This window comes from Bufo gargarizans, chromosome 8 (genome assembly GCF_014858855.1).
Source record: "Bufo gargarizans isolate SCDJY-AF-19 chromosome 8, ASM1485885v1, whole genome shotgun sequence".
NCBI classification, from domain to species: Eukaryota; Metazoa; Chordata; class Amphibia; order Anura; family Bufonidae; genus Bufo; species Bufo gargarizans.
The window spans coordinates 130,289,593-130,317,131 of NC_058087.1; the positions used below are offsets into that span (position 1 = coordinate 130,289,593).

At 46.2% G+C, this 27,539-nt stretch overlaps 1 protein-coding gene across 3 annotated transcripts in view; it reads right to left on the reverse strand.

The window, feature by feature from the left end:
• The window catches only part of MPG (N-methylpurine DNA glycosylase), a 106,099-nt gene that overhangs the window by 18,116 nt on the left and 60,444 nt on the right, over window positions 1–27,539 (reverse strand). The window contains exon 1 of one of the 3 annotated variants that reach the window (XM_044304327.1): window positions 1,160–1,209. The exons of 1 other annotated variant lie outside the window; for it this stretch is intronic. In XM_044304327.1, coding sequence (XP_044160262.1) covers window positions 1,160–1,200 — 41 coding nt within the window. In that variant the 5' untranslated portion in view covers window positions 1,201–1,209. Of the gene's footprint in view, window positions 1–1,001; window positions 1,110–1,159; window positions 1,210–27,539 lie in introns of those variants that run through there. One more of the 3 variants, XM_044304329.1, reaches the window with a different exon arrangement.

The following is a 27,539-nucleotide window of genomic DNA, read 5'->3' on the forward strand; positions in this document are numbered from 1 at the left end:
ATACATGCCTAATGCCAAGGTGTTTCCATTAACCCCTTCAAACCAATAACTTTATACATGCCTAATTACGTACGTTATTTTAAGTAGCTTTTTCTTATTAGATTACTCGATGAATCGAGAAATATAATCGATAGAATACTCGATTACAAAAATATTTGTTTACTGCAGCCCTACCTCACATTCACTGCACTAACTGTTCTGCAGCCCAGCCGTGCCCCCCTGTGGAGGAGCCCAGCACCGCCTGTAACCAGGAGTCTCCTCCTTGCTCACAAAGTCAGATCACCGCGAGCTCGCGCATGCGCAGTGCCTGCATAGTGTTCCTTCCCTGTGCTGGCATCAGCCTCAGGGAAGGAACTGCGCATGCATGAGATTACGGTGATCTGACTTTGTCAGTAAGGAGGAGACTCCTGGTTACAGGCGGTGCTGGGCTCCAGAGCGGTTAGTGCAGCCCCTGGGGCTCCTTACCAGGCTGCTTTACGAATATATAAAATAATTTTTTACACTCACTAAAACCACACAGAGATATGGGACAGGTATATTACGGACAGGCTAGCGGCGATCTAGCCGTGCATGTCCGCATCTCTATAGGGTAAAAAGAGGTGAGACATTTCTTTAAAGCGGTTGTCCAGGTTTTTTTTTTTTTATTCCCAAGCGGTACTTGTTGCCTGCTTCCCGCTGCTCTGACTCCGTGGCTCCCAGACTGGCTGTACTAGACTTCTGCAGCCAGTGACAGGCCTCAGCTGTCACGTGACCACACGTTGCACATGAATCAGCACTGACGCACTGCACAGGGGGTCACCGTGAGACCAGCCACTGGCGGCAGCAGCAGCCTGCCTGATCCCATCCTTGTGGAAGCTGAAGGACTGGGACCCAAAGACTAATGAAGACAGTACAGCGGGAGCAGAGATCTATTCACATGTACCAAAAAACTAGACAAACCCTTTAATGCCCCATCCTGGTACAAGTGAACAGAGCTGTGAGCACGCGCAGTGCATTCAAACCTGACTCCGGCAGCGGCTGCACGATATTACTGATGAGCGCACAGCCCGCGCCATTACAAAGGGGACCACAGCAGCCACACTGCTCAGTAACGCCCTCCACCGGCCAGTAGAACACATGACATACACGCCAGTAGGCAGCGCCGCGCACAACACACTACCTGGTACACACAGCGGCGTCCCGGAAGACGGCCGGACGCATCCATTCACAAGGGAGGGGCAGTTCTCTCCCTACAATTCATAACATGGATTCGTCCGCAGTATAGTGGCGAAGCGATGGCGCGGCTCCCTGTCCTGAGAGCTGGCGGTGTACAGGGCGCTCAGCTCTTCCCGTGTCTCCACAGGTTTCTGGTACTGGTGTCCTTTGTGAAAATTATTAATGACCAGGCCTGAAAGGGTTAAATGGGTCATACATAGCTCCCAACTTTTGAAAAGAAGAAAGGCGTTAGGCCACGGCTCTAACTCTGCCCAAAACATACAGGTAACTAAACACCTAATCCCACCCAGTCCCCCATATGCCCACACATTAATTATTCCTCCTTTATGCCACCACACAGTAGTGATGCCCAGATATGTGCCCCCTCACAGTAGTGATGCCCAGATATGTGCCCCCTCACAGTAGTGATGCCCAGATATGTGCCCCTTCACAGTAGCAATGCCCAGATATGTGCCCTGTCACAGTAATATGCCCAGTTATGTGCCTCCTCACAGTAATATGCCCAGTTATGTGCCACCTTAGTATTTATGGCCAGATATGTGCCCTCTCACAGTAATATGCCCAGTTATGTGCCCCTTCACAGTAGTTATGTCCAGATATGTGCCCCCTCACAGTAGTGATGCTCAGATATGTGCCCCCTCACAGTAGTGATGCTCAGATATGTGCCCCCTCACAGTAGTGATGCTCAGATATGTGCCCCCTCACAGTAGTGATGCTCAGATATGTGCCCCCTCACAGTAGTGATGCTCAGATATGTGCCCCCTCACAGTAGTGATGCTCAGATATGTGCCCCCTCACAGTAGTGATGCTCAGATATGTGCCCCCTCACAGTAGTGATGCTCAGATATGTGCCCCCTCACAGTAGTGATGCTCAGATATGTGCCCTCTCACAGTAGTGATGTCCAGATATGTGCCCTCTCACAGTAGTGATGTCCAGATATGTGCCCCCCTCACAGTAGCGATGCTCAGATATGTGCCCCCTCACAGTAGCGATGCTCAGATATGTGCCCCCTCACAGTAGCGATGCTCAGATATGTGCCCCCTCACAGTAGTGATGCCCAGATATGTGCCCCTTCACATTAGCAATGCCCAGATATGTGCCCTGTCACAGTAATATGCCCAGTTATGTGCCTCCTCACAGTAATATGCCCAGTTATGTGCCACCTTAGTATTTATGGCCAGATATGTGCCCTCTCACAGTAATATGCCCAGTTATGTGCCCCTTCACAGTAGTTATGTCCAGATATGTGCCCCCTCACAGTAGTGATGTCCAGATATGTGCCCCCTCACAGTAGTGATGCTCAGATATGTGCCCCCTCACAGTAGCGATGCTCAGATATGTGCCCCCTCACAGTAGTGATGCTCAGATATGTGCCCCCTCACAGTAGTGATGCTCAGATATGTGCCCCCTACAGTAGCGATGCTCAGATATGTGCCCTCTCACAGTAGCGATGTCCAGATATGTGCCCCTTACAGCAGCGATGCTAAGATATGTGCCCCCTCACAGTAGCGATGTCCAGATATGTGCCCCCTACAGCAGCGATGCTAAGATATGTGCCCCCTCACAGTAGCGATGCTCAGATATGTGCCCCCTCACAGTAGCGATGCTCAGATATGTGCCCCCTCACAGTAGCGCTGCTCAGATCTGTGCCCCCTCACAGTAGCGATGCTAAGATATGTGCCCCCTCACAGTAGCGATGTTCAGATAGGTGCCCCCTCACAGTAGCGATGCTCAGATATGTGCCCCCTCACAGTAGCGATGCTCAGATATGTGCCCCCTCACAGTAGCGATGCTCAGATATGTGCCCCCTCACAGTAGCGATGCTCAGATATGTGCCCCCTCACAGTAGCGATGCTCAGATATGTGCCCCCTCACAGTAGCGATGCTCAGATATGTGCCCCCTCACAGTAGCGATGCTCAGATATGTGCCCCCTCACAGTAGCGATGCTCAGATATGTGCCCCCTCACAGTAGCGATGCTCAGATATGTGCCCCCTCACAGTAGCGATGCTCAGATATGTGCCCCCTCACAGTAGCGATGCTCAGATATGTGCCCCCTCACAGTAGCGATGCTCAGATATGTGCCCCCTCACAGTAGCGATGCTCAGATATGTGCCCCCTCACAGTAGCGATGCTCAGATATGTGCCCCTTCACAGTAGCGATGCCCATAATATGTGCCCCCTCACGGTAGTTCTGGGCAGATATGTGCCCCCTCACAGTAGTTATGCCCAGTTATGTGTCCCCTCACTGTAATATGCCCAGTAAATTGCCCCCTTCACAAGCAGTAAAATGCCCCCTTCACAGGCAGTAATATGCTCAGCTGTGCCCCCTTCACAGGCAGTAATATGCCCAGCAAAGTGTCCCCTTCACAGGCAGTAAAATGCCCCCTTCACAGGCAGTAATATGCCCAGCTGTGCCCCCTTCACAGGCAGTAATATGCCCAGCAAAGTGTCCCCTTCACAGGCAGTAAAAAAAAAACTACAAACTCCACATACTTACCTTGTTACCCAGCAGCAGCAACACTAACAGCATGATGACACACGGAGCTCCCGGCCGCCCCTGCCACGCCCCAAGATCTGCCCCCTATCCAGACCTGCAGTGTGGAGCGCCGGCGGGGGGGATGATGAAGCAGAGAGCCAACGGACGGCTCTTTCTTCATCATTACAGGCAGCTGTCTTTGCTTCCTATGGAAGCCTGGACAACTGCGAGAAAGCAGGATATTCCTCCCCCATGCTGGGACTGTCCCGCCAGAGCCGGGACAGTTGGGAGGTATGAAATGGGTTGTTCACCTCTCCCCCAGGGGCCTTTTGGGCAGACCCTCCCCAACTTGACACAGATCACAATGACTGTCCCCATATGTCATGTCACAGGGTCACATGACACATGGGGAACAGCTCTGCAGCCAGTCATTGGCTGCAGAGGCCACATGAACAGGTAGTTGACATATGGAGAACGGAGATCAGCAGTGACAGAGGAACGAAGAAGGCAGAACTCAGCGGTGGGATCAGGTAAGTATGATAGTCATGCTGGGGGTCTGCCCAAAAGGGTGAATCACCTGTACTATGCTGCCGTCACTGAGGGGGCACAGTATAATGACAGGCTGGTTTCAGTGGTCTGTCACCTCTGGGCTGGCAGTCAGTATAGCAAGAGGAGTCCAATGACACTCGCTGGCCCTGCCCTGTGGTCTATGACTGACAGCTTTCTCTCCTGTTATGCCTTACGCCTCATTCACACGTCAGTGATTCTGAGCCAAAACAGGTGCAGATCTTTCCCTTATACCTCGTGTCTGTGGAGGCTCCAATCCTGGCTTTGGCTCACAACCACTGCCGTGTGAATGAGGCTTTACATATAGGAAAGAAACCTATCAATCACGGTTAGGAGGTGTCATCGGACTCATCTCACTGGTGCGCTCTGCGTGGTTCTGCAGGTACTCTAAGGCCAGACACAGATGAGCGAGTTCAATATGAGGAACTGGAAGCGTGTGTCAGTGAGAGGTCCCGTTCTGACAGCCTGTATACTGACTTATAATGCTGTGTGACCCTGAGAGTGCTGAAATCTACTGTATTAGGCTACTTTCACACTAGCGTTCGAGCGGATCCGTTCTGAACGGATCCGCTCATATTAATGCAGACGGTGGCTCCGTTCAGAACGGATCCGTCTGCATTATAACTTAGAAAAGTTTCTAAGTGTGAAAGTAGCCTGCGCGGATCCGTTCAGACTTTACATTGAAAGTCAATGGGGGACGGATCCGCTTGAAGATTGAGCCATATGGTGTCATCTTCAAGCGGATCCGTCCCCATTGACTTCCATTATAAGTCTGGAACGGATCCGCTCGCCTCCAGCACGGCCAGGCGGACACCCGAACGCTGCTTGCAGCGCTTCAGGTGTCCGCTCGCGGAGCGGAGGCTGAGCGCTGGCAGACGGATGCATTCTCAGTAGATCCGCCTCCACTGAGAATGCATTAGGGCCAGACGGCTGCGTTCAGGGCCGCTTGTGAGCCCCTTCAAACGGAGCTCACGAGCGGACACCTGAACGCAGGTGTGAAAGTAGCCTTACACTGACGGCAACCGCTAGTGGTGTCTGTCCCGTTAATGGGGCCGGACAGCATTTATGTAGCTTCTCTGCTGGCATCTAAATCAATGCAGCTAATATACAGCTGCCACCCACTGTGGATGGCACAGGCTCAGCTGCCGAGACCGCACCATTCACATGCAGCACATGGTGGGAAGCGCTTGCTGACATTATCATATATAGTGTATAGATTTCAGGTTTTCCAATATGGTGTATAGGGTAAGTTCGAGTATTTAGACCTGTGGTCTGGCCATGATATGTGGCCATATTGGGGGAGATTTATCAAACTGGAGTAAAGTAGATCTAACCTAGTTGCCCAGAGCAACCAATCAGATTCCTCCTTTCATTTTTCACAGCTCCTTTGGAAAAAGAAAGGTGGAATCTGATTAGTTGCTATGGGCAACTAAGCCAAACTACTTTACACCCCCTTACGTCTCCAAAAACTTACAGTTTTTACATGATTTTTGTGCAAGACTAAATGATATATTTCTTCTTGTACACCGAGTGCTGGTCAAACTAAAATTAAACCACGTCAGCAGTGCACCAAAATACTCCGATAACCCAGAGGATCTGGTGATATGAATGGATGAACATCTGGAAACATTAAAGGATTAAAATAAATCATCTCAAGTATCTTTATAAAGATCAAACTGGTTTCACTTGAGAAAACGGCCTAAAAGTGGTAAGATATGAGCCATAAATAAATAAGCCGGGAACCAAGACTTACATAATTTCTCATCCCTGAAATAGAAGACTAAGGGTCCATTCACATGTCCGTAGAATGGGTCCGGATCCGTTCCGCAACGTTGCAGAATGAATCCGGACCCATTCATTCTCTATGGGACCGGAAGAGATGCGGACAGCACACAGTGTTCTCTCCGCATCGCATTTCCGGAGCGCGATCTTCCTGTCTGCGGCTCCCCAAAGAATAGAACATGTTCTATTGTCCGAAATTGCAGACAAGAATAGGCAGATCAGCAATACACTATCGATGTGTGAATGCACCCGAAGATGTGTGTCTCTTTAAATCTGTGTATTTCATGCTGTCCACACAATGGATGGTCCATTGGTAACATTTCATCTCTTTCTTAGCACCTTAATTAGGTTCTGTTCTATAGTTACTTATATCTTACCAGAACAATGTTTACTTCTTAAAAAAAAAACATTATCACATTTTCCTGATAATAGGGCTAGTTACTAACCAGCAAGATAATACACTCCTCAGCATTGAAATTCCAACACCAAGAAGGAAAAGTCGTGGAACTATGAAAAATCACAGGATCGATAGACATGTTAATGATATGCAAATAGTAAAAAATTGGAAAGAAAACATTCAAAACCTCTTGATTTATTCAGTATTATGAGCACCACGTTCAGAAATACACATGCACTTACACGCCTTGGCATGCTATCAGTGAGGTTTTTAATGGTTGTCTGAAGAAAGACCACGTTGGATGCACTTGGACATGATAATCACCTAGATCCACTGCTGGCAGTTCCCTTTCTAATTGTCGACCAATAACATCCCAAATGTGCTCAATGGGAGACAAGTCCAGAGATGCTGCAGCCCATGGTAGCACATTTAGCCCACACAAGCTGCTCACAGTAGTGTTAGCAACACATGACCTAGCATTGTCCTGTTGAAAAATAGCTCCTAGGACACTTTACAGAAATGGCACCACTGGTTCCACTACCAAATCAATGTAACACCGAGCAGTTAGTGTACCTTAAATGAAGACTAGAGGCATCCGACTACTATACATTATGTCACCCCATACCATAATCCTAGGCGTAGGACTGGTGTGACGTTTCATTGTGAAGGCCTCTTCGTAGCACTACCCACATGGTCTCCAGACCAATCTACAGCTATCATTGCATCCAAGACAAAAGCAGGACTCATCATGGAAGAGAACAGACCTCCATTCCAGCCTCCATTGCCGTCTAGCCTTTGAGCTGTGGCCTGAGGTCAGTGGAACACCTGTGGCTGGATACCTGGCTTGTAACCCAGTGCCGTGCACCTTTTGTGTGGACACTTTGCCACCCTAGGCTTGGGAAGTGACATGTAATTTCACTTGCAGTACAAAATGTATTCTTCTATTAAGACGATCTATCCATGCAGAGGTTTGCCTTTGTGCACTTATTGATGTTTTTACAGTTAATCATTGTTCTCCCAACCACTGGGACATGCAACATTGAACAGTACTAACATCTCTACCTAGGCACGTAGCAATCTGTTGGAGTGATAAGCCAAAGTCTCTCAGTTTAAGGCCTCTTGCACACGACCATGTGTCCCCCATGGCCGTATTGCGGATGCAGACCTATTCACTTGCATGGGTCCGGAGATGCGGAACTTGTCCTATCTTTTTGCGTAACGGACGGATCGCGGACCCGATTCAAGTGAATAGGGGCGCGATCCGCATGCAGCTGGCCCACAGTTAGTGCCCGTGCTTTGCGAACCACAAGAGGCCTAAAAATTCTGTGCCTCTCAGTTTCAGACAAGTGCTGATAACTGACCTGTCGATAAACAGGAGGCATCACACAATCATCCCACACAACTTGATCCAATTTGTGAAGTTCCATGTGGCTAAAAAACTATCCTTTTAATCTGGTTTTTATGCCCCTCTCACATACCACAGATTGAAGCTGAGTGCTTGAAAATTAGATCTTTGCATATGACACCTGCTACCTTCTCAATAATTGCATGATTTTACGGTTTGTCCTTGGTGTTGCAATTTCAATGTTATGGGGTGTTTAAAAAGGGAAGAAACTTTGTTCCACGGTTGTTCGTCTGTACCCAAGAATATGTAGATTTAGAGGTCGCACACATTTTTTCCATCAAAGTAAAAATACTACCCCTTTAGTATATTTGAGGATTATTTTTAGCCAAAGAGAAGTACAACATTTGCAGTAATTCAAATAAGTATTATGTATGAAATGGATAATGTTAAATAGTCACAATTTATGCATCGTCATATTCTGACACCCAAACTATGTCAGTGTTTGTTTTTTGTGGGTCGAGCTGTAGTTTTTATTGCTACCATTTTGGGGATACATACAACTTTTTATTTTTATTTTTTTGGGGGGGGGGGGGTTACAAAAAACTAATTGGCCATTTGGATTTTTTTTTTTATGCGATTTTTATCGGCTTCCTATTAAGCGCTGACATAGCCAGGTTTTGAAAAGCAGTTTGCTATGGCGGGCCTGGGAGCCTTCATAAAGCCATAACTACCGGTTGGAACCCTGCAATTTCACTGAAGGAGGCTCCTCTGTCTAACATCTCAGATGGTGTGGTTGCTACTGACCACAACATCCAGGGGTTAAATGACTGGGATCAGCATTATCTGTGATCCTAGTTATTGAAGCCAGGAGTCAGCTACATTACAAAGCCAGCACCCACCATATATGGAGCCAGCTCAGCTTACATGAAAAAAACATACTTTAAGGAGTTAGTAACAACAGCATTTTACTTGCCACCAGCGCTGCCTACCATTAGCGGCAAGTTAGGACTTTTATTATTGGCCATCCTTGGTACCAGCAGTGTTGGTCAAAGAACTTCTCAATTCAGAAAAAGTCTCAGCAGTAGAAATATGCATGAGACTTTATGACGTGTAAAAATTGCTTGTATAGGAGTTATTGCAACCTCTGTCCAGATTATTTTTCCAAAGGCTATTAAAGATTTTTTGATTTATAGTTTTTCCGACAGGATACCAATGTGAAAATCCCATTGATGTGTGCCATGGAGGGGACCTCACTCTTATTTTTGTGAGGGTGTGTGTTTTGTATTCTTACTTGGTTTTATTGTGTGGCTTGTCTTGCCTAATAAAGTTTATTATATGTTGGTTGTGCACTACTTTTTGCATGTGCCTGCTTCTTGCTTGACCCTTATATTAGCTTCAAGCTGGTTGCACTCCATGCTCTGTTGCATTGCCTGCAGTGCTTGTCACTCTTCTAAGTGGGATTGGCATTGCCATGCTAGAACGGCACTATAATCAGTGCAGCTAAAAGCAGAAGAGGTGGGTTAGTAGGCAGTTAAAGGCTTGTTCCTCTTAGCAGAGAATGAGATTTTCTCTATGTTGTCAGAAGTTGTATTTTAGACATATTTGACCATTTAACTTTAATTTGTGTGAATATTTGACTAACCATAGAACTATGTCGCTAACCTTACGTGTCTTAGTTGAGCCCAAAATACAACCTCTACATACAGAACTGTAGTCAGAACTATAAACATCCAAACATACATAGCTGCTCTATGTCTGTAAAGAGTTTCTACTGATGATTCGCATTTTGGAAAGTGTCGTTTTCCAACCAGATACTGTTCCGTAATCGGACGGAAGTAGAACTAACACTGCCCATGAATAGAGTTGAGCGGACACCTGGATGTTCGGGTTTGGCCGAACTTCACAAAAAAGTTAGAGTTCGGGATCCGAACTTAACCCGAACACCATTGAAGTCAATGGGGAACCGAACTTTAGAGCACAAAAATGGCTCTAAAAAAGTCATGGAAAGGGTTAGAGGGCTGCAAATGGCAGCAAAAGGTGGTCAAGAGCGTGGCAAGTGTTCTGCAAACAAATGTGGATATAGAAATGACTTAAAATAACAAAATATGTAAAAATAATCTTGATCTTGGAGGATGAGGTCCTTATGGAGTAGGAGGTTGAGGAGGCAGTGGATGTGGCGGTGTAGGTGGAGGAGGAGGGGGTAGCCAACACAGTTTTTTGGTTGAAATTTTTATTTTTTTTGTTTAAATTAGGGTACACCCCAAAACATTGGGAAATATAACCTGTGATAACCCCCTCCAGTTGTGCTAAACACACATTCAGACAATACACTGGCTGCAGGGCAGGCCAGGCCAGCACCTCCAAGGCTTAAAGGGCAAGCTCAGGCCATGTGCCCAATTTGGAGACCCAGAAGTTGAAGGGGGCAGACCCATCAGTCAGTACATGTAGGCATGTGCACACATACTGCTCCACCATGTCGCACATCCCCGTGATGTCCACAATCCACTTGGATATCTTCTCTATCAACTTTTGATGTTCTTTTATGTGCCTACCATGGTGATCATGGGTGGTGGGGAATCAGGGTTCCAGGCCGGAGAGGGAGCCTGAGAAAGGGATACCACATCCAAGGGAGGTCAATGGCTGCAATGTGATCAAGCTGAAATGTGGTACAAATTATTGAAGCCAAAGCTTCTAAGTAAAGTAGAGGGCGCGCAGCAATTACCCACTTGCGACTCGGAGAGGTAGTGACGATAAATAAAATACAGGACTCTTAAGATGCCCTGTTATTGGAATGATTCATTAAAAATTATAGGGAATGTCACTGGGATATTTGGGATTTGGAAACGTTAGACAGGAGAAGCCCTGCTGCCGCTTTGTTGACTCTAGATAACTTCTGCTTGATCGCACGTCCCCATGACATTCACCATCCAATTAGATATCTTCTCTATCAACTTTCGATGTTCTTTTCTACGCCTACCATCTTAATCGCGGTTAGCAGCAAATCAGGGTTCCACACTGGAGAGTGAGCATGAGAAAGGGATACCACATCCAAGGGAGGTCAATGGCTGCAATGTGATCTAGCTGAAATGTGGGACAAGTTATTAAAGCAGAAGGGTCGAATGAAAGGGCCAATTAAAGAAAATTTAAGTCCCTGTCACCTATGCAGAGCAGGGGTTTTTCATCGCCAAAAACGGGTTAATGTCACCCACCAATGGAACAGATGATTTTTAAAAATTTCGGGCCCTGTCACCTATGCAGAGCAGGGGTTTATTCACGGCAAAAATGGTAAAATGTCACCCAAGAATGTAACAGCCGAATTAGTGAAATGTATTTCCTTGTCCACTAGGTAGAGCAGGGGTATATCACAGCCAAAAATTGGTGACTGTCACCCGACAATATAAAAGAAAAATTAGTGAAATTAATTAACCTGTCCAATAGGTAGAGCAGGGGTATATCACAGCCCAAAATTGGTGAATTTCACCTGAAAATGTAACAGACAAATTATTGAAATTACATAAAATAAAATATGTACAAATAAAAAATAATCTTGATGTATGAGGTGGAGTTCCATATGGAGTAGGAGGTTGAGGAGGCAGTGAACGTAGGTGGAAGCGGCGGTGGAGGAGGACGAGGTAGCCAACACTGGTTTTTGGTTTTGATTAAAAAAAAAAAAATGTTTAAATTAGGGTACACCCTAAAAGAGTGGGAAATATCAAAAATTCAACAATGAGCAATTGTGCTGTAGTATAATAATAGCTGGGCAAGGCCGGTATACATGTCTATTCTGCACAAGGCACGGACAAGTCCCGTGGGATCCATGCCTGGTTCATTTTAATGAACATGAGCTTGTCCACATTAGCTGTGGACAGGCGGCTGCGTTTGTCTGTGATAACGCCCCCTGCCGTGCTGAATACACGTTCAGACAATACACTGGCTGCAGGGCAGGCCAGCACCTTCACGGCGTAAAGGGTAAGCTCAGGCCATGTGCCCAATTTGGAGACCCAAAAGTTGAAGGGGGCAGTCCCATCATTCAGTACGTGTAGGCGTGTGCACACATACTGCTCCACCATGTTGGTGAAATGCTGCCTCCTGCTAAGACGTTCCATATCAGCTGGTGGTGCTGGTTGTTGTGGCGTGTTGACAAAACTTTTCCACATTTCGGTCATGCTAACCCTGCCTTCTGAGGTGCTTTGGCGACCTCTTCCTCCTCCTCTGCCTTCGCCTTGTGCCCCCGCTGTCAGGTGAGAATGCCACCAGCAGCTTGTACTCGCGCATCTTACGATCACGCTCTTGTGAGGGAATTAAGGACGGTATGTTGTCCTTGCAACGGGGATCCAGCAGCGTGGCCACCCAGTAATCAGCACAAGTTAGAATGTGGGCAACTTGACGGTCGTTGCGGAGACACTGCGGCATGTCATCGCTCATGTGTTCCAGGCTGCCCAGAGGCAGCCATATAGTCTGTATTCTCCATCCACCAGTGATGGCTATGAGCTGGTTTGGGTGCCACCCTGCTGTGAACACAGTTCCTCATCATCCTCCAGAACTGTACCCTGGCTGGACAATTGTGTACCTGGTGTATGTTGGTGCAGGAACCCACCCTCGGAGCCACTTGTGAATGACTGGCCTGAAACCCTTGTAAATGACCCCTCTTCCTCCTCCTGTGCCACCTCCCCTTCCATCATCGCCCAAAACGTTTTTTCAAGGAGAAATAGAAGTGGGATAGTAACGCTGAGAACGGCGTCATCCGCACTGGCCATGTTGGTGGAGTACTCGAAACAGCGCAACAAGGCACACAGGTCTCACATGGAGGTCCAGTCATAAGTGGTGATGTTCCGCAGAGTAACTCACCCTTGTGTGCTGCAGCTGAAACTCCACTATCGCCTGCTGCTGCTCGCACAGTCCGGCCAGCATGTGCAAGGTGGAGTTCCACCTTGTGGGCACGTCACATATGAGGCAGTGAGTGGGAAGGCTGAAGTTCCGCTGCAGCGCTGACAGGTGAGCAGCAGCAGGGTGAAAACGCCGAACGCGCACAGACGGCCTGCACTTTCTGCAGCAGCTCTGACATATCGGGGTAATTTTTAAGAAACCTCTGCACCACCAAATTCAGCACATGCGCCAGGCAAGGGATGTGCGTCAAACTGGCTAGTCCCAGAGCTGCTACGAGATTTTGCACAAGGCCGGGCTTGGCACCAACCACTCATCGGTCTGTTGTTCCATTCCCGTTCACAGCTCCTGCGCGGTGTGGGGTTTGTCCCCCAAACAGATGAGTTTTAAAACTGCCTGCTGTTGTTAACCCCTGGCTGTGCTGAAGTTGGTGGTGAAGGTGTTACGCTGAACGATGAGGAGGAAGCAAAGAGAAGCGCCCTGCATTTACCCAGTGTTCGGTTAGGGAGATATAACGTCCCTGACCGTGCTTACTGGTCCACGTATCCATAGTTAGGTGGACCTTGCCTCAGATGGCGTTGCGCAGTGCACACCTGATTTTGTCCCCCACTTGGGAATGGATGGCTCGCCTGGAAAAGTAGTGGCGGCTGGGCACGACGTAGGCCAGTCATTTTGAAAATGCTGGCATTCAGGGCCAGGGATCGTGGGTGGGTAGGGGGGATACTTCCGCTCCAGTGTTTGAGAGATGGAGAGCTGAACGCTTTCCGTTGGACATTTTGGAGATGCTTGGTGCGGTGGATAAAGAGTCTAAGACTGCAAGAGGAGCCAGAGACCTTTCTTTGTTTTTGAGGTGTCTACTCCACTGCAGCTTGTGCTTTACACTTAGATGCCTGGTCATGCAGGTTGTGCTCAGGTTAAGAGCGTTTATGCCTCACTCCAGGCTCTGAATGCACAGCGTGCAAACCACTCATGTCTTGTCAGCACATTGTCTGAAGAACTGGCACGCCAGGGAACTCCTTGGAGCTGGCTTTGCTCTGCGTACTTTCTAGGGGATGGCCGCTCCGCTTTTGCACCCTACTCCCTCTTCTGTTGTGCTGGTGGCTCTGTGCGACCACCGTATCTTCCTCCGAACTACACAGGTCACGCACATGACCTTGATTCCATGTGGGGTCGAGGACCTCATCGTTCTCCATATCATCTTCCATCCAGTCTTCACCCCTACCCTCCTTGTCGGTCTCCACACTTTCGAAATCCATAGCAGTTGGCACCTGTGTTTCGCAGTGGCGTACACACAATCCACGGGGCCCCGGTGCGAAACTGATCCATGGGGCCCCCTTCCCGTCGACGCCCCCCCCCAACCCGCTGCCGCACGTGTATGCACGTGTGTGTGTATATATATATATATATATATTATATACTGTATATTACTATATACAAGAGGATGATATTCGGTATAACCCACGGTATTCCCACGTAAAACTAGCTCTGCTACATTATGTAGCAGTGCTGGTTTTGTCATGCATTTCTTTTGCCTTCATATAGTAAAATACTTCATTGGCCTATCAATGGCTTTATAACTAACTCTGCTATATTTCTGTAGCCTACAACCTCTGACTGCCCGGTTGAAACTACTACACCCAACATGTTCTGGCAGTAATAGTAAATGGATATTGGTGCAATTCTGAGCTACTAGTCTATATAATAAATATGTAGGCTACATATGTATTATATAGACTAGTAGCTCAGAATTGCACCAATATCCATTTACTATTACTGCCAGAACATGTTAGGTGTAGTAGTTTCAGTCCAACTGAGCAGTCAGAGGTTGTAGGCTACAGAAATATAGCAGAGTTAGTTATAAAGCCATTGATAGGCCAATGAAGTATTTTACCATATGAAGGCAAAAGAAATGCATGACAAAACCAGCTCTGCTACATCCAAGCATATACTAGAAGCTCAATAGAAGTGCCTACACAAAAGAGCTGCACCCCAAGACAACAGAAAAAAAAACATTACTTCATAGCACAAGTCACCAGTCATAACTTTACATACGTTGCCCAACTCTCAGCCCCCATCAGACCTCACTCACTCTGAAAGCCGGACCGGCTTCTTTGCGCAGCGCTCTCCCTTTCTTTTCCAGCACCTTCTCCCTGTCCCTGCATCTCAACGTCATGTCCGGCACGCCGCACTGCCGGCCGGGGAGGAGACTCAGGGGCAGGAGCGTACATAAAAATCACTGGGCCCCATAGCAGGAATCTAAATTGGGCCCCCATTCCCCTTTAATAGCCCCTCCCTTTGTTCCATGAACTATTCTTGCTGCTGCGTTTTATAATTTATGCCATCAGGGCCGGATTGGGATTACAAAACAGCCCTGGCACACAAAAGAGGTATAATAGATGCAGTGTGTACAGATGTATATTATATACAGCAGTGTACAGTTATATGAGGTACGCAGTATAATATATGCAGTGTGTACAGGTATATAGTATATTCCCTAGTGTTCTGATATGTGAGGTACAGGGTATAATATATGCAATGTGTACAGGTACATAGTATATACAGCAGTGTACTGATATGTGAGGTACGGGGTATAATATATGCAGTGTATACAGTATATACAGTAGTGTAATATGTGAGGTATAATAGATGCAGTGTGTACAGGTATATAGTAAATACAGCAGTGTATTGACACCTCGTACCTCACATATCAGTACACCGCTGTATATACTATATATCTGTACACACTGCATCTATTATACCTCATACCTCACATATATAGTATATACAGCAGTTTACTGATATCTGTACACACAGCATCTATTATACCTCATACCTCACATATCAGTACAATGCTGTATATACTATATATCTGTACACACTGCATCTATTATACCTCGTACCTCACATATATAGTATATACAGCAGTGTACTGATATCTGTACACACATCTATTATACCTTGTACCTCACATATCAGTGCACTGCGGTATATGCTATATATCTGTACATATTGCATGTATAATACTGTGTAATATATGCAGTGTTTGTGTGTATGTGTATATATATATATATATACACACACACACACAGAGCAGTGTATTGATGTGAGACATAGAAGGTATAATACTGTAGATGCAGTGTTTACAGATATATGTGGTCAGTTATACATTATGGTCACTGTGTGTGTGAGGTACATGAGGTAGTAGTGGTCACTGTTACTGTCTGAAGTATTATATATGAGTGAGCAATGAGTAAAAACAGGGCATGGAGGAAAGGGGGTAAATGATGAAAAGTGGAGGACCTCCTCTTACCAGTCCAGTCTGTATGAATTAACGTAGAGCTGATTGTGAACTTCTAATACTTGCTGTTAGGGGTTGAAGGACCTGGGATGATGTCATCACAGGTCCTGGCAGATATACCTTTGAAACCTAGGAACTACACAATTTTTGGTGCAGTTCCTTTGCTAGATTCTGCAGGACCTGCGATGTTGAATATGATGTCATCACAGGTCCTGGCAAATGCACTGTTCTAACCTGGGAACTACACTTTACACTGTGCAGTGACATCATCAAAGGTTCTTTAGCTTTAGAAAGATAAATAGGAGCAATTAGGAGGCGGGGCCTCCCCTCCCCTTCGGGCCCCGTCTGCCTATATGGTAGGTAGCCACTGCTCAGGGGGAGGAGACTCAAGGGAGGGTAGGGCTGGCAGCAAGGAAACTCAACACTGGGGGGCTGGCCCCGGGCCGGCCGCCCAGGTTATACAGGCACAGCACTACTGCAGGGCGGGTCCACAGGCGGCCGGGGAGGAGACTTAGGGGGAGGAGACTCAAGGGAGGGTAGGGCTGGCAGCAGGGAAACTCAACACTGGGGGCAGGCCCCGGGCCGGCCGCCCGGGTTATACAGGCACAGTACTACTGCAGGGCGGGTCCACAGGCGGCCGGGCCCACTGGAGTGCCGGGCCCGGTCGCAAGTGCGACCCCTGTATGTACGCCACTGGTGTTTTGTCATCATCTGAGACTTGCTGCGGTTGTCCTCCCATGTACTCATCTTGAAACATAAGTGTTTGGGCATCGGTGCGCTCAATCTCTTCCACTTCTGGGGCAGGGCTATATGGATGGCCCTGGGAAACCCTGCTAGCGGAATCATCAAAAAGCAGAAGAGACTGCTGCATGACTTGGGACTCAGACTGCTTGGCTGATTTGCAAGGGGGTGAGGTGAAATACTGATGGACATCAGCTGCAGGTGCTAATTCTGATCTTTCAACAGGAGACTGGGTGGGAGACAATGTGAAGGAACTAGAGGCACTGTCAGCAACCCAATCTACTATCACCATACTTTTTCTGGCCTCACCATTCGTAGAGCCGCATTAGGCCCGACCAAATAACGCTGAAGGTTCTGTTGCCTATTTGCACCTGAGAAAGTTGTTTCACTTGTGCATGTACAAACCGGATTCCAAAAAAGTTGGGACACTATACAAATCGTGAATAAAAACTGAATGCAATGATGTGGAGGTGCCAACTTCTAATATTTTATTCAGAATAGAACATAAATCACGGAACAAAAGTTTAAACTGAGAAAATGTACCATTTTAAGGGGAAAATATGTTAAATCAGAATTTCACGGTGTCAACAAATCCCCCAAAAGTTGGGACAAGGCCATTTTCACCACTGTGTGGCATCTCCCCTTCTTCTTACAACACTCAACAGACGTCTGGGGACCGAGGAGACCAGTTTCTCAAGTTTGAAATAGGAATGCTCTCCCATTCTTGTCTAATACAGGCCTCTAACTGTTCAATCGTCTTGGGCCTTCTTTGTTGCACCTTCCTCTTTATGATGCGCCAAATGTTCTCTATAGGTGAAAGATCTGGACTGCAGACTGGACATTTCAGTACCCGGATCCTTCTCCTACGCAGCCATGATGTTGTGATTGATGCAGAATGTGGTCTGGCATTATCTTGTTGAAAAATGCAGGGTCTTCCCTGAAAGAGATGACGTCTGGATGGGAGCATATGTTGTTCTAGAACCTGAATATATTTTCCTGCATTGATGGTGCCTTTCCAGACATGCAAGCTGCCCATGCCACACGCACTCCTGCAACCCCATACCATCAGAGATGCAGGCTTCTGAACTGAGCGTTGATAACTTTGAATCGTGACTCGTCTGACCACAGAACAGTCTTCCATTTTGCCACACTCCATTTTAAATGATCCCTGGCCCAGTGAAAACACCTGAGCTTGTGGATCTTGCTTAGAAATGGCTTCTTCTTTGCACTGTAGAGTTTCAGCTGGCAACGGCGGATGGCCCGGTGGATTGTGTTCACTGACAATGGTTTCTGGAAGTATTCCTGAGCCCATTCTGTGATTTCCTTTACAGTAGCATTCCTGTTTGTGGTGCAGTGTCGTTTAAGGGCCCGGAGATCACGGGCATCCAGTATGGTTTTACGGCCTTGACCCTTACGCACAGAGATCGTTCCAGATTCTCTGAATCTTCGGATGATGTTATGCACAGTTGATGATGATAGATGCAAAGTCTTTGCAATTTTTCGCTGGGTAACACCTTTCTGATATTGCTCCACTATCTTTCTGCGCAACATTGTGGGAATTGGTGATCCTCTACCCATCTTGGCTTCTGAGAGACACTGCCAGCTCTTTTTATACCCAATCATGTTGCCAATTGACCTAATTAGTGTTAATTGGTCTTCCAGCTCTTCGTTATGCTCAAATTTACTTTTTCCAGCCTCTTATTGCTACTTGTCCCAACTTTTTTGGGGATTTGTTGACACCGTGAAAATTTTAATCAACGTATTTTTCCTTTAAAATAATACATGTACTCGTTTTAAACGTGTCATCTACGTTCTATTACAAATAAAATATTGATATTTGCCATCTCCACATCATTGCATTCAGTTTTTATTCACAATTTGTTTAGTGTCCCAACTTTTTGGGAATCCGGTTTGTAGCTGGCACAGATCGACCATGTCCTCTCCCTGCAACAGGAGCTCCACCAGCAGCACCATGACCGGGGCCACGTCCCTTATTCGACACTCTCCTAATTCCCCGCAAATTTACTATTTTACCCAAAATGGGTGTTTTTTAAACCTAGCAAATTATTGCAGTATTTCAAGCTTGTATTTAAAGAGGACCTTCCATCTGTCCAAACATTGTAAGATAACTATCAGGCTGTGTAGAGCGGCGCCCCAGGATCTCACTGCACTATTATTCTGGGGCGCCGCTCTGTTCTCCCGCTATGTCCCCCGGTATTTTCGCTGAATTGGTTATACTAGACGGAGTCTGCCCTGTTTCTCCCTGGGCGTTCCTTCTCCCAGGCTGTAGCACTGTCCAATTGCAGCGCAGAGCTCACAGCCATGGAGAAAAAAAACCTCCCAGGCTGTGAGCTCTGCGCTGCGATTGGACAGTGCTACAACCTGGGAGAAGCAAATGCCCAGGGAGAAACAGGGCAGACTCCGCCCAGTATAACCAATTCAGCGAAAATACCAGGGGACATAGCGGGAGAACGGAGCGGCGCCCCGGAATAATAGTAAGTGCAGTGAGATCCCGGGGCGCCGCTCTACACAGCCTGATAATTATCTTACAATGTTTGGACCGATGAAAGGTCCTCTTTAACAATGACAGATGCAGCAAACGCTCCAAATTTTGTATTTTGCCCAAAATGGGTATTTTTTTTTAAATAACAGAATATGACAGTAGTATCTAACGCTTGTATTTCACACTGACAGATGCAGCAAAGGCTGCAAATTTAGTATTTTGGCAAAAAAGGGTGTTTTTTAAAACCCAGAAAATTATTGCAGTATTTCAAGCTTAAATTTCACACTGACAAATGCTGCATAGGCTCCAGATGGAGGGTATTGCCAAAAATGGGTGCTTTTTTAAACCCAGAAAATTATTGCAGTATTTCAAGCTTGTATTTAGCAATGACAGATGCAGCAAACGCTGCAAATCTAGTATTTTGCCCAAAATGGGTGTTTTTTAACCCCTTATAGACACACTGATGTCCCTGTACTTAAGGACACAGGGCATACCCGTACGTCCTGTGTAGTTCCGATCACTGCCGCACGGCCGGCAGTGATCGGAACGGGGTGCCTGTTGAAATCATTCAGCAGGCACCCTGTGACAATGCCTAGGGGGGTCCTGTGACCCCCCCCCCCCCACGCATTGCCGATCGCTACAAACTGCAGGTCAATTCAGACCTGCGGTTTGTAGCGCTTATGCAAGTTTCTGATCCCTGTGTCCGCAGGGATCAGAAACATCAAAGTGCTTGTATTTCTAAATTAACCCCCCCCCCCCTGCAGCCCTCTGTGTTTTTGTGCCTGCGGGCACAGCGGGTGGGGATCATTGCGGGATGTGGGGGGCGGGTGCGTGATCTTCCGCCCGCCCCCCCCGTTTATTCTCAGGATGACCGAGCGGTTGAATCAGAGTGTCAGCTCATTGCTGACACTCTGATTCAAACGGCTGATATCTGTGCAGATGTCAGCCGTTTTAATTGCTTCCATGCCGCGGTCTGTAGGGACTGCTGTATGGAAGTGGTGAACAGGGAGGGAGCTCCATCGTGCTGAACAGATCTGTACTAAAGGCAGAGATCTGGTCAGACAAAGTGTAAGTGAAATACAGTACAAGTGGGTCTGCGTAAAAAAAAAGTGAAAAAAAGTAAAAATTAAAAAAAAACATTTATCCCTGATTAAAAATTTATTCCCTATACATGTTATATATCACCGCGTCTGTAACGACCTGATCTATAAAACGGTCATGTTACATTCCCGGCACGGTGAACGCCCAAAAAAATAAAAACCTTCCCAAAAAAGGTAATAAAAGTGATAAAAAAAAGTCATATGTACGCCAAAATAGTACCATTCAAACATTCGCCTCATCCCACAAAAATTTAGACAATGGCCCAAAAAATAAAAAGAAATATGGCACCAATTTTTTTGGTTTCAAAAATGATATTGTGTAAAACCTTAATAAATAAAAAAAAAGGTACACATATTAGGTATTGGCATGTCTGTAAGAACCTGCTCTATAAAAATATCACATGATCTATAAAAAATAGAAATGGTGTAAAAAAAAGTCATTATTTTGTCACCTTACATCACAAAAAAGTGTAATAGCAAGCGATCAAAAAGGTATATGCACCCCAAAATCATACCATTAAAACAGTCATCTCATCCTGCAAAATATGAGACCCTAACTAAGAGAATCGCCCAAAAAATTAAAAAAAAACTATGGCTCTCAGACTATGGAGACACTAAAAGGTTTTTTTTGTTTAAAAAATATTATTGTGTAAAACTTAAATAAATTTAAAAATATAAACATATTAGGTATCCCTGCGTCCGTAACAACCTGCTCTATAAAAATAGCACATGATCTAATCTGTCAGATGAACGTTGTAAATAATAAAAAATAAAAACGGTGCCAAAACAGGTATTTTTGGACAAATTTTCCATTTTAATCCATTTTTTTCCTTAACAAAGCAAGGGTTAACAGCCAAACAAAACTCAAGATTTATTGCCCTGATTCTTTAGTTTACAGAAACACCCGATATGTTGTTGTAAACTGCTGTACGGGCGCACGGCAGGGCGCAGAAGGAAAGGAATGCCATATGGATTTTGGAAGGCAGTTTTTGCTGGACTTGTTTTTTGACACCATGTCCCTTGTGAATGACATTTTTTTACTTTTCAGCTGTGAAATTTTGCAAAAAAAACGACATCCATATATAAATTTTTCGCTAAATTTATAGTTCTACATGTCTTTGATAAAAAAAAAATGTTTGGGCAAAAAAAAAATGGTTTGGGTAAAAGTTATAGCATTTACAAACTATGGTACAAAAATGTGAATTTCCGCTTTTTGAAACGGCTCTGATTTTCTGAGCACCTGTCATGTTTCCTGAGGTTCTACAATGCCCAAACAGTAGAAAAACCCCACAAATGACCCCATTTCGGAAAGTAGACACACTAAGGTATTCGCTGATGGGCATAGTGAGTTCATAGAACTTTTTATTTTTTGTCACAAGTTAGCGGAAAATGATGATGATTTTTTTTTTTTTTTTTTTTTCTTACAAAGTCTCATATTCCACTAACTTGCGACAAAAAATAAAAAATTCTAGGAACTCACCATGCCCCTCACAGAATACCTTGGGGTGTCTTCTTTCCAAAATGGGGTCACTTGTGGGGTAGTTATACTGCCCTGGCAATTTAGGGGCCCAAATGTGTGAGAAGAACTTTGCAATCAAAATGTGTAAAAAATGACCGGTGAAATCCAAAAGGTGCACTTTGGAATATGTGCCCCTTTGCCCACCTTGGCAGCAAAAAAGTGTCACACATGTGGTATCGCCGTACTCAGGAGAAGTTGGGGAATGTGTTTTGGGGTGTCATTTTACATATACCCATGCTGGGTGAGAGAAATATCTTGGCAAAAGACAACTTTTCCCATTTTTTTATACAAAGTTGGCATTTGACCAAGATATTTTTCTCACCCAGCATGGGTATATGTAAAATGACACCCCAAAACACATTGCCCAACTTCTCCTGAGTACGGCGATACCAGATGTGTCACACTTTTTTGCTGCCAAGGTGGGCAAAGGGGCACATATTCCAAAGTGCACCTTTCGGATTTTGCAGGGCATTTTTTACACATTTTGATTGCAAAGTTCTTCTCACACATTTGGGCCCCTAAATTGCCAGGGTAGTATAACTACCCTACAAGTGACCCCATTTTGGAAAGAAGACACCCTAAGGTATTCCGTGAGGGGCACTGCGAGTTCCTAGAATTTTTTATTTTTTGTCACAAGTTAGCGGAAAATGATGATTTTTTTTTTTCTCTTTTTTCCTTACAAAGTCTCATATTCCACTAACTTGCGACAAAAAATAAAAAATTCTAGGAACTCGCCATGCCCCTCACGGAATACCTTGGGGTGTCTTCTTTCCAAAATGGGGTCACTTGTGGCGTAGTTATACTGCCCTGGCAATTTAGGGGCCCAAATGTGTGAGAAGTACTTTGCAATCAAAATCTGTAAAAAATGACCGGTGAAATCCGAAAGGTGCACTTTGGAATATGTGCCCCTTTGCCCACCTTGGCATCAAAAAAGTGTCACACATCTGGTATCGCCGTACTCAGGAGAAGTTGGGGAATGTGTTTTGGGCTGTCATTTTACATATACCCATGCTGGGTGAGAGAAATATCTTGGCAAAAGACAACTTTTCCAATTTTTTTATACAAAGTTGGCATTTGACCAAGATATTTTTCTCACCCAGCATGGGTATATGTAAAATGACACCCCAAAACACATTGCCCAACTTCTCCTGAGTACGGCGATACCAGATGTGTCACACTTTTTTGCTGCCAAGGTGGGCAAAGGGGCACATATTCCAAAGTGCACCTTTCGGATTTTGCAGGGCATTTTTTACACATTTTGATTGCAAACTACTTCTCACACATTTGGGCCCCTAAATTGCCAGGGCAGTATAACTACCCCACAAGTGACCCCATTTTGGAAAGAAGACACCCCAAGGTATTCCGTGAGGGGCATGGCGAGTTCCTAAAATTTTTTATTTTTTGTCGCAAGTTAGTGGAATATGAGACTTTGTAAGGAAAAAAGAAAAAAAAAGAAAAATCAGCATTTTCCACTAAATTGTGACAAAAAATAAAAAATTCTAGGAACTCGCCGTGCCCCCCACGGAATACCTTGGGGTGTCTTCTTTCCAAAATGGGGTCACTTGTGGCATAGTTATACTGCCCTGGCAATTTAGGGGCCCAAATGTGTAAGAAGTACCTTGAAATCAAAATGTGTAAAAAATGGCCTGCGAAATCTGAAAGGTGCCCCTTTGCCCACCTTGGCTGCAAAAAAGTGTCACACATCTGGTATCGCCGTACTCAGGAGAAGTTGGGGAATGTGTTTTGGGGGGTCATTTTACATATAACCATGCTGGGTGAGAGAAATATCTTGGCAAAAGACAACTTTTCCAATTTTTTTATACAAAGTTGGCATTTGACCAAGATATTTCTCTCACCCAGCATGGGTATATGTAAAATGACACCCCAAAACACATTCCCCAACTTCTCCTGAGTACGGCGATACCACATGTGTGACACTTTTTTGCAGCCTAGATGCGCAAAGGGGCCCAAATTCCTTTTAGGAGGGCATTTTTAGACATTTGGATCCCAGACTTCTTCTCATGCTTTAGGGCCCCTAAAAAGCCAGGGCAGTATAAATACCCCACATGTGACCCCACTTTGGAAAGAAGACACCCCGAGGTATTCAATGAGGGGCATGGCGAGTTCCTAGAATTTTTTTTTTTTTTGCATAAGTTAGCGGATATTGATTTTTTTTGTTTTTTTTCTCACAAAGTCTCACTTTCCGCTAACTTAGGACAAAAATTTCAATCTTTCATGGACTCAATATGCCCCTCACGGAATACCTTGGGGTGTCTTCTTTCCGAAATGGGGTCACATGTGGGGTATTTATACTGCCCTGGCTTTTTAGGGGCCCTAAAGCGTGAGAAGAAGTCTGGAATATAAATGTCTAAAAATGTTTACGCATTTGGATTCCGTGAGGGGTATGGTGAGTTCATGTGAGATTTTATTTTTTGACACAAGTTAGTGGAATATGAGACTTAGTAAGAAAAAACGAAAACAAAAACAGACAAAAAATTTCCACTAACTTGTGCCAAAAAAAATGGCTGAATGGAGCCTTACCAGGGGGGGAGTGATCAATGACAGGGGGGTGATCACCCATATAGACTCCCTGATCACCCCCCTGTCACTGATCACCCCCCCTGTAAGGCTCCATTCAGACATCCGCATGATTTTTTACGGATCCATGGATACATGTATCGGATCCACAGAACGCATGCGGACATCTGAATGGAGCCTTACAGGGGGGTTATCAATGACAGGGGGTGATCAGGGTAATCAGGGTGATCACCCCCCTGTCACTGATCACCCCCCCTGTAAGGCTCCATTCAGACATCCGCATGATTTTTTACGGATCCATGGATACATGTATCGGATCCACAGAACGCATGCGGACATCTGAATGGAGCCTTACAGGGGGGTTATCAATGACAGGGGGTGATCAGGGTGATCACCCCCCTGTCACTGATCACCCCCCCTGTAAGGCTCCATTCAGACATCCGCATGATTTTTTACGGATCCATGGATACATGGATCGGATCCACAGAACGCATGCGGACGTCTGAATGGAGCCTTACAGGGGGGTTATCAATGACAGGGGGTGATCAGGGTAATCAGGGTGATCACCCCCCTGTCACTGATCACCCCCCCTGTAAGGCTCCATTCAGACATCTGCATGATTTTTTACGGATCCATGGATACATGGATCGGATCCACAGAACGCATGCGGACGTCTGAATGGAGCCTTACAGGGGGGTTATCAATGACAGGGGGTGATCAGGGTAATCAGGGTGATCACCCCCCTGTCACTGATCACCCCCCCTGTAAGGCTCCATTCAGACATCCGCATGATTTTTTACGGATCCATGGATACATGGATCGGATCCACAGAACGCATGCGGACGTCTGAATGGAGCCTTACAGGGGGGTTATCAATGACAGGGGGTGATCAGGGTAATCAGGGTGATCACCCCCCTGTCACTGATCACCCCCCCTGTAAGGCTCCATTCAGACATCCGCATGATTTTTTACGGATCCATGGATACATGGATCGGATCCACAGAACGCATGCGGACGTCTGAATGGAGCCTTACAGGGGGGTTATCAATGACAGGGGGTGATCAGGGTAATCAGGGTGATCACCCCCCTGTCACTGATCACCCCCCCTGTAAGGCTCCATTCAGACATCCGCATGATTTTTTACGGATCCATGGATACATGGATCGGATCCACAGAACGCATGCGGACGTCTGAATGGAGCCTTACAGGGGGGTTATCAATGACAGGGGGTGATCAGGGTAATCAGGGTGATCACCCCCCTGTCACTGATCACCCCCCCTGTAAGGCTCCATTCAGACATCCGCATGATTTTTTACGGATCCATGGATACATGGATCGGATCCACAGAACGCATGCGGACGTCTGAATGGAGCCTTACAGGGGGGTTATCAATGACAGGGGGTGATCAGGGTAATCAGGGTGATCACCCCCCTGTCACTGATCACCCCCCCTGTAAGGCTCCATTCAGACATCCGCATGATTTTTTACGGATCCATGGATACATGTATCGGATCCACAGAACGCATGCGGACATCTGAATGGAGCCTTACAGGGGGGTTATCAATGACAGGGGGTGATCAGGGTAATCAGGGTGATCACCCCCCTGTCACTGATCACCCCCCCTGTAAGGCTCCATTCAGACATCCGCATGATTTTTTACGGATCCATGGATACATGGATCGGATCCACAGAACGCATGCGGACGTCTGAATGGAGCCTTACAGGGGGGTTATCAATGACAGGGGGTGATCAGGGTAATCAGGGTGATCACCCCCCTGTCACTGATCACCCCCCCTGTAAGGCTCCATTCAGACGTCCGCATGATTTTTACGGATCCATGGATACATGGATCGGATCCGTAAAAATCATGCGGACGTCTGAATGGAGCCTGACAGGGCGGTGATCAATGACAGGGGGTGATCAGGGAGTGTATATGGGTGATCACCCGCCTGTCATTGATCACCCCCCTGTAAGGCTCCATTCAGACTTCCGCATGATTTTTACGGATCCATGGATACATGGATCGGATCCGTAAAAATCATGCGGACGTCTGAACGGAGCCTGACAGGGGGGTGATCAATGACAGGGCGGTGATCAATGACAGGGGGGTGATCAGGGAGTTTATATGGGGTGATCATGGGTGATCAGGGGTTTATAAGGGGTTAATAAGTGACGGGGGGGGGGTGTAGTGTAGTGTGGTGTTTGGTGCGACTGTACTGACCTACCTGAGTCCTCTGGTGGTCGATCCTAACAAAGGGGACCACCAGAGGACCAGGTAGGAGGTATATTAGACGCTGTTATGAAAACAGCGTCTAATATACCTGTTAGGGGTTAAAAAATTCGGATCTCCAGCCTGCCAGCGAGCGATCGCCGCTGGCAGGCTGGAGATCCACTCGCTTACCTTCAGTTCCTGTGAGCGCGCGCGCCTGTGTGCGCGCGTTCACAGGAAATCTCGCGTATCGCGAGATGACGCGTATATGCGTGACTGTGCGCAGCCCTGCCACCTCCGGAACGCGCATGTGCGTTAGGCGGTCCGGAGGTGGTTAAGTGTTACACAAGAGTCAATGGCAAATGGAGATGAAATTTCTGAATTTTATTTTTTTGTTACTTTGCTTCGCAAAAAGTGTAATATAGAGCAACAAAAAATCATATGTACCCTAAAATAGTGCCCAAAAAAATGCCAAAATGGGGTCACGTTTTTGGAGTTTCTACTCTAAGGGTGCATCAGGGGGCTTCAAATGGGACATGGTGTAAATAATCCAGTCCAGCGAAACCTGCCTTCCAAAAACCACACAGCGCTCCTTTCCCTCTACGCCCTGACGTGGGGGTCGTACAGTGGTGTACGACCACATATTGGGTGTTTCTGTAAACCGCAGAGACAGGGCAATAAATATAGAGTTTTGTTTGGCTGTTAACCTTTGCTTTGTTAGTGGAAAAAATTGATTAAAATGGAAAATTTGGCAAAAAATTGAAATTTTGAAATTTCATCTCCATTTGCCATCAACTCTCGTGGAACACCTAAAGGGTTAATGATGTTTGTAAAATCAGTTTTGAATACCTTGAGGTGTGTAGTTTCTAGAATGGGGTCACTTTTGGGTGGTTTCTATTATGTAAACCTCACAAAGTGACTTCAGACCTGAACTGGTCCCTAAAAAGTGGGTTTTTTGAAAA